This window comes from Haemorhous mexicanus, chromosome 5 (assembly GCF_027477595.1).
Source record: "Haemorhous mexicanus isolate bHaeMex1 chromosome 5, bHaeMex1.pri, whole genome shotgun sequence".
NCBI lineage: Eukaryota > Metazoa > Chordata > Aves > Passeriformes > Fringillidae > Haemorhous > Haemorhous mexicanus.
The window spans coordinates 60,915,437-60,930,590 of NC_082345.1; the positions used below are offsets into that span (position 1 = coordinate 60,915,437).

Genomic DNA, 15,154 nt, shown 5'->3' on the forward strand with positions numbered 1-15,154 from the left:
GAGAATTCAATTAAAAAATCTAAAATACTCTCAATGAGCAGAAATTTTTAAAAAATGGTCAGTGCTGACAAAAAAAATAGGCTTTTTTAAAAGTGGGGTTTCCCCTTTTTCTGCAGGAAACATGCATCCCATATTAGTAGCACAAGAAAAACAAAACCCAAATGCACCTGTTGGTGCTGATCTAGTGAAATCATTTGAGTGTTTATTTTCCTTCTTACAATGGATTGACCTGGTGATTGACTAACTCTGATTTTCCATATGGCATTATTAAAGTAACTCTTTTCTTTCTTTCCCCTTACTCCCCCATCAGGCTTTTTTAATCAGTTGATGACTGTCCTAGAACACTGTAGCATTTAGACAGCAGGCAGGCAGCAAGGATCCCCCCTTTGAAGTGAAAATGCTTTCTAGCTGTCAGACTGTTTGCAGAGTGTAGTAAGTGCTACTGTTTGGTGAGTGTCAGATACTGCTGTTGCATCTTGTGTCTGCCTAATTTAGCCCTCGTGAGGGTCAGCACATCTCTGCAGAGTAAATTTCTGTAATATCCATCTGCTTGCCTTATTGGTTGTGAAAGAGTAGATTTATCCTGTGGCTGACTCCTCAGTTTTACAATTTTCTGTCTGAAGATTGATTCAAAGGCTTGTTTATCTGCTAAACACAACGCCTTCTTTCTTCTGGATGACTTGGCCATCAGTCTGTAACCCATAAGCTGTTAAGCACAAGCTAACTCCATGTCTCTGTGTTCTAGGTTTGCTACCAGGGAGAGGAACGCTCTCCTCCTCTACAACGGGCGTTTCAACGAGAAGCACGACTTCATTGCCTTGGAGATCATTGAGGAGCAGATCCAGCTCACCTTCTCTGCAGGTGAGCTTTCACTTGAGTCAAGCGTTCCTGCTTGAGGTCAGGAGATCCTCTCAAGCCGTTTGGAAATGCACTTCAGTGATTTTATATGGCTATTTGCTGCCTCATTACTTTACTGGCTGACATTGCACAGTAAATGAGTGATGCCGGGTGTACTCCAGATTGTAGAGGTTTGTGGCAATTACTCTCACTGTCGTAGGCAGGAGCTTGTCAACAAATCAGTTATAAAAGCCAGAGTTTATGACTACTATAAAAGATTGGCACTAGCCTGAATGTTGGCCTCCAAGCCAATGTTTGCTTAAATTTAAATGAGACTTCATTTTATCATACTGTGATAAATGTTGTGTGTTTATGCGTTTTTACTCTACACCATCAGAGGTGCATAAATGTTATCTTAAAAATCTGTGCAAGCCAAAGGAAAAGCTAGCAGAAGTGAAAATGGCCTGCCATTCATTAGGGATTAGGGAGGAGCAGTGCTGTCTCTAGAATGTATTTCTCCACTGGAGAAGCACCTCCTCTTAGAAGAAGCCATAAACAACAACAAATTGAGGAGATCTGCATGCTCACTGCTACAGTGGGCCAGGAAACAAGTGGCAGCTTTGTCTGCTTTCTGCACTAGAACTGAGCCAGTGTCTTTGGTGCTTCTAGGAGAAGGGAGAGGGAAGAGCTGACAAGCAAAGTGCAGGCAGGACATATGCCCAGAAGCAGATCTGTGCTTTCAGTAGCAAGGCTTTTGTGACTTAATGAAATCTCAGTAGTGCAGACAAACTCTGGTTGTCACAGGTTTAAGGTATTTTTCTCCTGAGTCTAAAACAAATATCTGGAAAGGGCTGTTGTCCTCCTAAGTCAAGTGGAGTTATGTGTAGGTCAAGTGAGATGTTTGTGCCTCTGTATAGGGCATGGAGTTCAGGAAATAATCCTGCTATTTCCCATTATCCATATTCAGGACAGACTTGTGGGCTCCAGTCAACTCCTGCTTTATTTTTGTGGAAAGTGAGACATTGTAGGCAGTAAAGCCATAGAAGCAAAAGCCCAGCCTACATTGGTGTTGCACACTCATCACCAGTGATAGCTGCTGCCCTCAGACCCCATGGCAAATCCTGTGTGACCCCATTGATCTACCAGCAATGCTGAGTGCATATGTGGGCCCTTTGGGTTGAAGGTATCCAGTTACATTTCCCCTTTATTACCTCAGAGTTGTCCAAATTAGATTTTAAGGCAGGTTTCTGAATGGATTACTGTAAGGAAATAACATGCTGCAGAGAGATGTGCTTTCTTCTGTAGCTCAGCTTCACCTGTCTAAACTTGAATCAAATTGCTTGGAAGGTACCCTGAGGATGAATGGGGAAAAAAATAAATTCTGCTTGCACTTATATGCATTTAAATGTGAAGGAACTCCTTTAAGATACATGAAACTAAATTTAGATTTGCACTGCTGCACCTGAGAGCAGGTCTGGTCCTGCATATTACAAATGGTATTTTCTTTGGAAGGAGAATGGTTTATGTTTTATAGTTTTAAGTGGCTTTTAATGAACAGTACAAGTTTTGGACACCCGATCTCACTGCGTTACGTGTCGCAACAACTTTTTCTCAGAAAGCAGAGCAAAAGGATTGCAGAACAGTGATCTTCCTTCTGCAGACACTTGATAGCTGAATAAAAAGCCCAATTATTTGTATAGATTTTATCACTGAATGTTAAAAACCATCACATGCTAAACTGAAATATGTATTTTTTAAATATATGGGATGGGAGTTAAAGGAGAGTAGGGGACACAAGAATAATACTTGACTTAGATATTTGTTGCAAATACAGAGTTGAAAGTACATTTTAAGCTCAACAATACTATGAGCTTTGTTAGTTTCTAGGGGGAGTTACTTTTCCTGTGGTTTATTATGTAGAATTTTCCAACTGTTAAAAAAAAAAAAAAAGAAAAAAAAAGAGAGCAATCCCTTCTCTGTGCCAGGCCTATTATGTACTTTCAACATGAATGTTTATTTTACTGCTACCTCGAAACAGATATTCCTGGTTACTGAGCTTGGTCTGCTGACTCTGCCCTGGCTTAAAAGCTTTCCAATTGCAATGGCAAAGTCTTGCTTTCAAATATAAACACTGAAAGGCTGCCAATAATTTCATTAATCACTGGTAAAATGTTGCTGAGCCCAAGGTTACCATGGGTTTTATACTAGAGTACTTTTGAATTTCTCTTTCTCAGCTCTGTGAGTGCTTGCCTTCCCTGGCAAAATATCCCATCACAATACTCATCATACTAAAAAACACCTCAAAGGGTGCTTTTGGCAAAAATGCAGAAAAATTTAGGCACATTTCTCCCTCAGTTGGTCACTTCAGCAACAGCTGTATCTACCCAATGCATCTGCTACCACGCTTTGCAGAAGCATGATAAAAACCAACATAATTCACCCAAAAGTGCCAGAAGCTGGTTTTTGTGCACCAGAGTAACTCCATGAAACTGGAGATATTTATCGTCTTGCAGGACAAAACCAAATTCCTCGCTGGTGAAGCAAGGTGGCTGCATCCTGTGCCCAGTGAGAGTGTCTCTGTGTTTCTTGCAGTGATGGTGACTCATTTGTCCCTTCTGGCTGCTTTTGCAGGGGAGACGACCACGACAGTGGCGCCGTTCATTGCGGGCGGGGTCAGCGACGGGCAGTGGCACTCGGTTCAGGTGCAGTACTACAACAAGGTAAGGCTGATTGTCTTGGTGCTAACCCTGCTATTCATGCAGCAACAGGGGCCTGGGGCAGCTAGCTCTGACCTGACATATGCAGGTGACCTGAGCTTTATTTGTTTCACCTGGCACCTTGGTACAGCTCTGCACAAATGGTTCTGGCCTTGCTTACCTTGCCTGGGACAAAAACTCTCTCATAGGACTTTTGAGTTTTGACCCAGGAAGGCAAAACCAGATGTAGTACATTTTTTTCAGAAGTTCTCCTAGGGAAACCTTCATGTACTTGGAACTATTTTCATTTTCAGTTTTTTAAGCTTTTACAAGTGTCAGTGTATCTCAACCAACTGATTCACTTGTATCTTGTTAAAAAAATTGTGCTATGCAGCAGCCTTCAGTGTAATAACTACCAACCATTAGTGCAGAATTTTCTGAAACAAATTCTTTCCTATAGCTGTCTTTTCTTGTCAAATCATGAGTTTAACTAGCACTAGCTTCTCTGGTTTGTAACATATGATTATTAAAAGGTTCACAGCTTTCAGTAATAAAGCACTGTCTAACTAAATAATTTTTTGTCTGCTGTATAAAAAGATACACAAGAGAAACTCAAAAGTTGTCACTGCATGCAGTCCATGGCACTCAGAGGTGAGCTCTGCGGTCCCTGTCCCTCAGCTGCCACTTGGTCACAGGGTCAGTCTGACTAAACTAAGAGGGTTGCAGGCTCTCTGTGCAGAGCAGCCATTTCATGATGAACCACAAAGCAGGCTTTTAGAGTGTACAGTGTCACTATTTACAGGTAGATGTCAAAGATCTTCTATAAACCATAACAAAAATTAAAGAGTTCATTTAGTGACTAAGAAGCATTGCTTTTAAGTCTGACATGATAGCATTTTGGGGGAATCACATAAGGAAATAGAGAAGCATTGTTGGCTGTTAAAAAGGAAACAGGATACTGGTGTAGGAAGCTGAATGGAAGGTGGAGGATTAATATGATCAGCAAGTTTTTTATTTCCCAATGCTGAGTCCTTTCATCACAGTTTGTGTGGCAGTTTGAATGGGAGGATTAAAATTTTATTTTGACTCCTAGATAGGATCTCCTAGCCTAAGGATATTTTATCGAGGCAATGAAAAGCTTTCTATTAGTATTTTATATTTTAAAAAAAATGGAAACTTAATTAAGTTTTGTGCTTAATATACATAATATACTCTCTGCTATCTGGAGCCCAGAGAGATAGAAGTGAAACTTGGTGTGTTGCTATGCACGCATCTGTGGACACTGTGAAGCTCTTCCACTGTTCCCATGTGTGCATATTTGTTAGAGGATTACTCTGGCAGAGTGCACAGCACTTGCTGAGGCAGTGGAGGGGCACTCCAGCTTTCAGGCTCCTGGGCACAGCTGCAGGGAGAGCTGCTGGACCAGCTCACTGAAGTGCCAACGAGCAGATAAGGGGCCTGAGCAGCAGAGGAATGCTCTTTAAAAGGCAAAGAGGTCTAACACAGATGTTAAAAATAAACCCCTGCCTCATTTTCAGGGCTTGCTGTGGTTCATGCAGACTGGTCGGTGAGCCATGTTAGCAGCTGGTGTTTTCTCATTGTTAACACGTGTGTCCTGTCATCATTTTCTTCTTCTGCCCCAGTTTTTTGAAGTGAAATGAGCCAGTCTCCATTGAACAGGACAAAATTCAGGGCAGAGAGGGAGAGCAGAGTGGAACACCAGGAAACACTGCTGACTTTACTGCCTTTGCCACTTGTGTGACATGAAAGTGATGAAAAGCAGGGTCACTGTGTGGAGAGCTGCCCTGTGCCCTTTGCTGTCCGTGTGAGAGACTGAGGTCATCACCTTCCCCTTAGCAGCATTTATTGCAGGATGGTTAAATTTGGGCTGGAGGGGGGAGCTCACAACATTGCATAGATGGCACAAGTAGGATATGCTCACCAGTATGTATTCAAGTGCTCTCAGCACTTCCCAGCACATCTGAGAATTGCACATGTCACACCAGCTCACCAGCAGTGGAAGAGGGAGTGGATGCTGCAGGGCAGTGGCAGCTGGAAGCAGCTCTGCAGCCCTGCCTGCCAGGCTGCCCCCACACCCTGCCCCAGGGTTAAGCCTTCACCTCAGCTGGTATTTTTTTGTACAGCAGTTTCTTGGCTACTTCATGTTTTAACAAAGCTGGAAGTAAAGTTCCTGTGAGGAGGTTGAAAAGACAGGGACAATTTAGGGATTTGAGTTGTGCCAAGATAAATGGGATGCTGTGTCTAAACTTGACACAGTTGAGATGTTTGAATAACAGAGTCCCAAAACTCATGAGTTTCCTTAAATTATGCACACATATTAGTTTGCAGGTACTGCATCCTTCCACTCTTTCAAAAATCCTACTGCAGTGTCAGTTTGTCATCCCAAGGCTACACAGCCCTTGTGCTGCTCAGACAATGCATAACCTTTCTGAGCATGCAGAGCTCCCCTGAGCTGTCTCTCTCCTCCCTGTATCTGGCTCATGTTTGATCCTCACCTTCAGGCCCTCCTGAACTCTCCTCCCTCTTGTCTGCCTCTGTCTTTTCCTGGCAGCAGGGCCATAGGGGCTACCTCCGCCAGCATCCCTTTGGTCCTCTTTGCCCCTTTTTCCATTCTGCTGTTTGCCTGAAGAGCTTCTGGTCTTTGCTCCTTTTTAGACATCTCTTGCCAATGTTGTCTGTGGGAATAATCATCATCACAGATATCCTTGGAGATCCAATTTATTGATTTGTCTTTCTTGCATTAAAAAACTAGAGCAGCAGCTGTTTTCTTAATAGACGCATCCTGGTGATGTGCAAGGTCACCCTGCACCAAGTCAGTTTGCTAATAACCATAATGAAATGAGAAGCAAGTGTAGAAGTGACTCCTATAAAGTATTTTTCTGTACTTAGCTCAGAAGAGATGTGCTTGGTAATATTTATATTTATAGTTGTTGAAAAATGATGGTTTAGAATTAACTACATATCATGAAGGTCCCCTGCCACTTGGAACCAAACATTGGAGCCTCATCAGTAAAAAATAAGTCCAGAGCTGGCTTTGCTCCTCTGTGTTTGCAGAGAGTCATCAAAGCAGTTCTCTGTCAGTTCAAGTATTTGATGCTTTCTTACCAACCCTGCTATGTGCCAGCGCTGTAAAACATTGCAGTAAGGAAACAGATTGTATCAGAGGAAGGGAAGCAATGTCATTTCATTTACTGTGTAGTGATGGAAATGGATGCTCCCTACACTGGAGGAAACCAGCTGGTTTCAGTAGAAGTGCCTGAGGGAAGCACATGGAACTTGTACTAAGTGATGGCTCTGTATTGAATTTCTGGAAGGGAAGGCATCAAGGGGAAGGAATTAGAAGTTATAAGACAGCAGATGTGAACTAGGAGTGGTTTGTAACCATTGTCTGGTTTCACTTATATATTGGGAGTTTTTCAGCTTCCCAGTAGCCAGGTATCAGTTTACCTGTTACTTGCCATTATAGATGTTTGCTGACAGTGGGGGAAGACAGGGAGGAAGGCCACTTGCTGACTCTGATTGCTCAAACACATTATTTAGTGGGGTCCTGGTCTTGCAGCCATTAAAATCAATGGGAGGTATTGAATTAAAGGTAACCTGTGGGTGACCTGCTTTCTCAAGAGGTACATATTGATAAGAAATTTAGAAGAAATGGAATTTAAGAAACTATTTTGGAAGGAAAGGTGGAAGGAGGGGGAAGATTTCAGCCTGGTAAATAAAACTGCTTAAAAAATAGTAGAAACAGCCTGCTGCTTGTCCACAGGATAGCTGGTGTAAGGGGCAGCAGCAATGTCAGCTCAGTACTATTTGCCTCAGTACTATACTTCTTCTCCAGGTGATGAGAATATAGTCAGGCTCTGATCCTTTGGCTCTCCTGAGCATGCTAGCATAAATGACAGTGACCAGGTTTGGCTGTGCTGATACTTGTTTGGAGTAGGAGCAAACCCGTGTTTGATGGTGATGATGCTCAGTAGCAATGGCATTACGTGAACTGTCTGGCATTCATTGCACATACAGGGTCATGTATGATTGTAGGTAGTACTTGGAACAGCAGATTTTACTGAACCCTGTAGTGAGTGGTGTTCTTAATTAAGTGCAAAGTTCAAGCCACTCTCCCAAACTCCTGATAGAGACACAGTTCTGTTCAGCATTTGAGATACACCATCAAGCTTATGTTAATGTTTTACCTGACTCATTACCTCAGGGTAGAATTCGTCATTTGGCACAACATAAAAATATTTTGAGTATGGACATATTCCTTTAATTATAGAGGGCATGTACCTGTATATTTGTATTTATATGCTCTGTATATTATGTGTTACTTATACATAGATGACATCCAAGTTGCTTAAGGATGTTACTGTTCTGTAGGCAGAAGGTCCTTCTGCATCTCTTTAAGGGAGCACAGGATAGTTTTTACCTCAATGACAGAAAACCTGAGAAAAGCATATAGAAACAAGCTCTCAGTGAGTGTCTGAAGGGCAGTGCAGTAATTCTGGGGGATGGGATGAACAAAGCCCTGAATGACTCACTGGATGACTCACAAAAGGAACAACTTCTGTGTGCTGTTAGGCAGTGCCAGTGGTGGGAATCCACTTCCATGGTCAGGAGGTGTAAAATGGTAGGTGCCTAGGAGAGTGTCTCCACTGTACTGGTCTCTTGAGCCTACAATCTCCTGGGATGAGCTATTCAGGACAAATATTACTCTTTTCTCATTACTGGGATGAGATTTCTTCTCATATCTGATAATCAATAGTAAGCTGCTGTTCTTTCTCTCCCTTCTTGAATGTCTTTGATTGAGACATGCCATGGTTTTTGTTTCAGATACTTTGCTGTCTTGGGAGTAGCCCACCCCTTCAGAGTGATTACAGTTAGTAGGGACCTGCTGACTCTCATCCCTGTGTGCTTCCCACCCGGCAGAACCCAGACCTGCACTTAGCCTGAAGACAGCTGCAGAGAAAACAGGCAAATTCTTCAGTTAGAGATAAACTTGAAAGGAGTGAGGGCTGCTTGGGGTTGATCTTTGGTGTGTTGTGAATTCAAAGAACAGGAGGTGCATTGCTCTCAATGAGACTCACATATGAATTCAAAAATTTCCTGCCTGTGGTAAGTGATGGTTTCTCTTGAGTTAACTGGCCTTCATCTGGGGCAAGCTGCAGCTTGAATATCACTGAAGACTGAGCTAATACTGTAGAGATTTAGCTCTCAGCCCACTCAAGCACTAGAATTTGCCAGCACCTTCTCATCTCATGGAGGTTTTATTCCTCATCCACTGGCTGAAAGCTGTTTACACTGCCAGAACACCCTGTGTTTCAGTGCCAGGTCCCACTTGTATCTTATTTTCCATACCTGGGGTGGGTACAGCAGCTCTCCCCTTGTGCTTGCTCAGCAGGCAGGTGAGTGGGTGGGAAGGCAGCTCCCTCCCTCCCTCCCCTGGGGGCTCCTTGTCCAAAGCTGATCCTGAAGTGTTATTTTACCAGGTCCCCACAGCTCTGTGTAGCACCACAGAGCTGATTTTTTGAAGTCTGCATCCACAAATCCTCCATACGATGGATCACTGCAGACTGGCTGTGGATGCCAGGGGTAGCCTCTGGGCAAAACCCACCACCTCCACATCTGGGACACCTCAGTGAGCCCCATTTGTTCATGCCATCTGAGTGTGGCTCTCCAGCACTGTTGGACAGAGCTTGTGTGCCTTGCTGTGATCCAGACGAAGCTGTGGGCAGTAGAGGGTCTTGAGGATGGTGTGGATTTGGGACTGCTGCCAGCTCAGGCAGACTTGGGATGAAGCTGTTCACAAAAGAGAAACAGATCCTATCTGCACTTGCTCAGGATTTAGGATTAAATGGAAGGAAGGGCAGGGTCAAGGAGAAAAAGTCAGGAAGAAAAAAAGCAATTCCAGGCCAGGTCAGAGTTTCATATGATGCTGTTCCTGCAGTTACTCAGGCAATATGGTGGTCAGAAAGAGGAATGTCATACAAAGTTCTGTGAATATAGGTGCCCTTTAAAGAGGCATAAATTAAGAGCATACTGCAAGATAATATCTGTCAATGCTCTTAATGTTAAAACAAAAGGCATCTGCTGGTCTGCTCCAAACCACCCACCTTCACTCCACATGCACTGCTCATCTCCATGTGCAATTTTTGTCGTGCCCAAGTGTACTGGGTTTGGCTGGGGTAAAGTTAACTTTCTTCACAGTAGCTAATATGGACTATGTTTTGTATTTGTGCTGAAGGCAGTGTTGGTAATGCAGGGACTTTTGAGTTGCTTTTGGGCAGGGCTCGCACAAAGTCAAGGACTTTTCTACCCTTCAGACTGCCCCACCAGTGAGGAGGCTGGTGGTGCACAAGGAGCTGGGAGGGGACAGCCAGGAGAGCTGACCAGAGGGGTACCCAATGCCATATGATTGAAGGGAAGAAGAAGGAATGGAGGGATGTTCACAGTGATGACATCTGTTTTCCCAAGTCACTGTTACATGTGACAGATCCCTGCTTTCCTGAGGATGACTGAACATCTTCCTGCCCATGGGAAATGGTGAATGAATTCCTTGTTTTGCTTCGCATGTATGCAGTCTTTGCTATCTATTAAACTGTCTTCACCTCAACCCACAAATTTTCTCACTTTTACTCTTCTGATTCTCTCCCCCATCCTTTTGTGGGGAAATAGAGTGAGCAGCTGTGTGGGGCTTAACAGATAAAGACTTTCTATACTTCCTCTATAAGGAAGAAAGACCTTGAGATAAAAACTTCAATGTTTGCCTGGCAAGCTTGGATATGAAAAGGGAAGGTTACTGGGTTTGGGGTTTGCTGAGTTTTTGCATTTCTGGGGAGCTAAGGATGCATCCCACCATTTTCTAAATGAAGCAGAAAAATCAGCCAGTTGCAAAGTACAGTCCTGTACAACCCATGTATTTCTTATACTCTTGCACGCCTTATGTCTGCCACTTGTTGGCAGAATTATCTTCAGGATTATCTTTACAGCAAATCTCTAACATTCATCACTGCCTTTGTTTTACTAGAGCTTCTGTTTTGATTCTGGGAGCTTGTGTCACACAACTGCCTAACAGTGGCCAGAGGCAGAGCACTACTGAACAACTTGAGGATGTGTATGCAAAACTTTTCTTTTAGAAACTCGGGTCCACCCCTGTTCTCCCACCCAGGAGCCAGATGAGACCAAGTTTCATGCAGCCACCTGTCACCAAGGGGGGGTGACACAGTCGTACCCCAAAAATCAAGATCTACAGGGCTGTGTGTTTTTGTAGCCATGGGCAGCTTGGTGGCCACTTGCAATCCCCTGGCATGGGCAGGCAGGAAGTGCCTTTTAATCCAAGGGCATAAGCACAAGTGGCACAGGCAGTCACAGGCAGTGGGAGTGGTGCTGGAGAGGTTAATGCAGCAATTTGTTTTCAATAGGGTGGGATGAGTGCAGCAACCTCTGACAGTCTGCTCCTGAGACAAGCACAGACCCTGCTGCCTCTGGCACATGTGCCCTTGCACGAGGTGCCTTTAGAGCTGACAGATAGGTTATCTTGTTTCCTTCTGAAAACACAGGCCTTCTCTGATGATGGCAAATTTGCCTGTTATGGAAATATATTCCATATCCAGGACTGACAATTGATTTTGCCACTTTGCATTAAAAAAAAAAAAAAAGGCAGATTGCCTTTCACTACAACATTGTAGTGAAACTCAGACTAGTTTCACTACAATTTTCATGGTAGTGAAAACTGTGCCAAAAGACAAGGATGGCACTGGTTACTGCTTTCTTTCCTGTAAAGGGAACCAATCCTTGTTGGATTGGGTTCTCAGCACTCTGTTGCCCCAGGACCAGCAGGCACCACCAGGCAGTAGCTCAGCACAGGCTTCCCTGTGCCACCCCACTCCCACCTCATGTGAGCATTCCAGCACAAACACCTTGTTTGCTCAGCTCTTGGTCTCCCTGCTGAGCCTGCCAAGGAGGCTGCCAGCACTGTGGGTGATTTATGAGGCAGGCACATGCCTGCAGCTGAATAGGGATTGCCAGCTCCTTGGAGAAAAGCCACATAGCTGCCACCAGCTAGGCATAACTTTGTCATTGGACCCTGGGTACAAGACACTGCCCTCACAGTATCCAAGACACCACCCAGTATCGTTTACCTCTGAATGTGAGCAGTCAGGAAAAGCGGTTGGTGATTAAATTCTTAGATTGATATTTGGTATTGCCCCTTGTGCTGGGCAGCACCTCCTGCACCAGAGCAGGATTGCCCAGCTGAGTGCTGAGTTTTGTAACTTGGTTGGACAAGACAGACAGAAGTCAACAGAAGTGAAATAACTGGAAAAACAATTAGCAATAGTGTTTGGGTATGACTTATGCAAATGTCTATCACTGGTGACATCGGAGCAGATTTAATTGTGATCTGAGGGAGAATTTTTGAAGTTAATCCTCTTGGTGGCTTCCAGACTAATTTGTTAAAGGATTGAGGGAGATTTTCTAAATAAACAATGCAGTTGTTGAAGATTATGGTAATGCCACTGTTGATCAGATGTGGCACTGCCAGAGTTTGGATTTTCCTGGCTCAGATTGACGTGCTGTGTTTACAGCATTTGTGATTGACACAGACCTGCTCCAGCATTGCTTGGCATAGTCTGATAAAGAAAAATGCAGAACAGTCATTGCCATGTCAAGCAAACCATGGAGGTGGAGAGGTACTGGAAATACTAAAAATGTTACTCAATTAGGAGCACCCTACTTCTCTGAGCATATTTTTCCAGAAGGAAATAGAATTTTGTGGCATTTCAAAACCTAAATTCATAATATTTCTAAGAAATGCCAACAGATCTTTTAAAGGCTCTCCTAAGTGTGCAAGGCAGAAAGTGCATTACAACAGAGTGCTTCCTCTTAAAATAAACAATGTATTCTTACTTAAGATTTAACCATATTTATTCCAATGTTATCATTTCTTTATCACCTATCTCACTGTGAGTTGTTTAACAGCAGGATGTACAGCAGGGTCTGGAGGCCAGTGGTGTTACAGCGAGGAGGAGGTGGTGGATGGTGCTAACACCCAGCAGTGTGGATGGTACACCTCACCAGATCATCAATTTGTGCTGGATGCCTTTCCTTCTACGGCATTTTCATGGGATCAAAAGTTCTGCCATGGCTTATGCACTGGGAAGCCTGCAGGACACCAAAACCACAGGGAGCAAAGCCACAGTCAATTCATTAGCTCGAGTTTTTGAATACTTAGCTGTACTTACCCATGTAACTGGGGGGGGCTGTTCTTCACAGAGAAAGGGTTTCTTCACAGGGTTTCTTGAGCTTTACAAGAAAAAAAGCATTTCAAGTGCAAAAGTCACTTTCTTTTCTAGCCACAACCAAACTTTTAAAGCAGCATCCTGAGAGACATTCATGTTTAATTTTTTTCTCAGCTCAAGAGGGTAAGGAAATTTGACTGGAATACCAAGGTGGTTGGCCACAAGCAGGTTATGAAGTTTTTCACAACTTTCTTATAAGAACAGAAGTTGCTGTATCAGCAGATTATTGTTCTTTTTGGTGGGTAGGCTTGTATACTGGTGAAAGATGAGGTAGGTAGTGCTGGGGGCTCATGTACAATATGAGAGTATGAGGAATTTGTAGCTATGCATTTGTATTACTTATCTGTATTTTTGGTGCTACTGGGCATGGCCATTTAAAAAAACCCTAGCAATTAAAATTGCATGCAGCTAGAGGAAGGAAAGAAATTAGATTTTCATTACTGAATGCATTCTGTATTTTACATTTGAAGTTCAGAATGTTGTTCTAGTGAAACATAAAATGTGTTCTTCGTGTCCAAAAGCAAAAGATGTCATTTCCCACATGCTCACAACTCAATTTTTAAAATGCCATGAGAAAAGGTAATCTCAGAAAAAATAGTTCCTTTTATGAGTCATTTCCTGGTTTTCTGGCTCATGATTGATACACTCACATCCTTGCAGAGGTCAAATTCATCCTCTTCCACCCAAATCCAGAGAATTATCAATGAAAGTCTTCCTCTAGGTAAGACCATAGATTTGCTATATAGAAACTGAACCTTGACAGATTCTGATTGGAGTTAATATGCCTGCCCACAGTTCTGATGTTCTTGCTGTCCCCTGAAATCTTTAAATCAAGTCAGTATTTCGTGTTTTAAAAGAACATTTTTGCTTGGGTGTGAGTGATGTTATTGAGCAGGACTCACTGGGTTGTGTTCTGTGGTTGTATAAAGCAAAAGACTGATTAGATGAGAACATGAGTCCCATAGATTCAAAAAGTGTGACAGAATCCTGTGAAAATCTGTCTTGAGTTCCAGCCTGCAGTATTGCAGGTGGAAAGCTTAGAGAGAACAGAATTGTTGCTGCACATTTGCCCTGTTCTTACACACTTGCACAGCATCTACCACTCCCTCAGTGGGACTTTAGCCTGGCCTATGGCAACCATTTACATTCCTAACATCTCCTGAAAAGCACTGGAGGGCTGCCTGGCTAATATTTACTTTTTCTTGCTCTGGCTGGTTGTGGAGCCCTTGCAGGTGTTAGTGGGTGTAAAGGGATGGGGGTGGGCAGCTGATCTGCCCTTGTGGAACAAAGATATGTGAGCCTGGACTTTAAAAGTCCCTCCCTGCAATTCCACCGATATTTATTCATGTGGATTTCAATTAGTAATTGTTTTTGTTGGTGTTTTGTTTGCTTTTTTTTTTTTCTGGTGGAGGGTAAGTGTGAAGTGATTGATATCTGGGAAAGGAAATCAGGATTTGGCTGTGGAGCGACATTCCATTGTCTTGACACAAAATAACAAATAACTCACCTCTAAATCTGTGTCTCGGGAAATTAAAGTGTAAAGCAGTGAAAGTCATGTGGAGGTCATTGAGATGTAAAGTGTGACCTGCTCTCCAGCACTGAGTAGCTCGGCTCTCAGTGACAGCTTTGAGAAATCTCTGGGACTGGGGAAGGGAGGGAAAGCGTGTACCCAGGGCCTGTTCTCTCCCCCGCCTGCTTTTTGGAATTGTTACTCTCACAGAGTTTGCAAACACCACCTGAAAAACACTGGTTGTTGTGGTGGTGATTTTATATGCAAACACAAACAGCAACTTTTTAGAAAACATCTGCACAGTAAGGGACTGTGTCTTGGCAAAACCAGCCTGAGTCCCTCCTCTTTTGGAAGCCTCATCTTTGTCAGGGCTGTTCAGTACTTGCTCTTCTCACATCACTCAGGTTTTAAAGGTTTAACTTGTGTGTCCATGTAGGGTGTGCACCCCACATCTGAACTGTGTGTCAGCTGTGTGGCTTTTCCTCCTGGTGTGAGGCTCTCAGGTCATCCTGGGGAACCTGGCACCCAGCGATGCTCCTGAACCCAGTTTGCTCAAGCCATCTGACACATCTGCACTGCAGAAATCCCAGGACATTTAGTGGCACCTCCCAAAATGGTGATTTTCAGGATCTCCATAACACCTGGCACAATCTGAATGGTCCTTGGCTCACCCTAAGGCTCTGAGGACAGTGCTTGAAGGTTGTGCTCTGCAGCCCAGCCTGGCAAGGCCTTGCTCAAAGCCAGAGTCATTGGAATGGCACCTCAGGAATTTGGTGGGAGTTCTTTGAAGTGCACTGTTA

The 15,154-nt window shown here is 43.6% G+C and overlaps 1 protein-coding gene across 1 annotated transcript in view; it reads left to right on the forward strand.

Annotated features, from left to right (window-relative positions):
- CELSR1 (cadherin EGF LAG seven-pass G-type receptor 1) overlaps positions 1-15,154 on the forward strand; it is a 165,404-nt gene that overhangs the window by 93,752 nt on the left and 56,498 nt on the right. The window contains exons 4-5 of the mRNA XM_059847299.1: positions 746-861; positions 3,469-3,557. Of these exons, the coding sequence (XP_059703282.1) occupies positions 746-861; positions 3,469-3,557 (205 nt within the window). The remainder of the gene's footprint in view (positions 1-745; positions 862-3,468; positions 3,558-15,154) is intronic.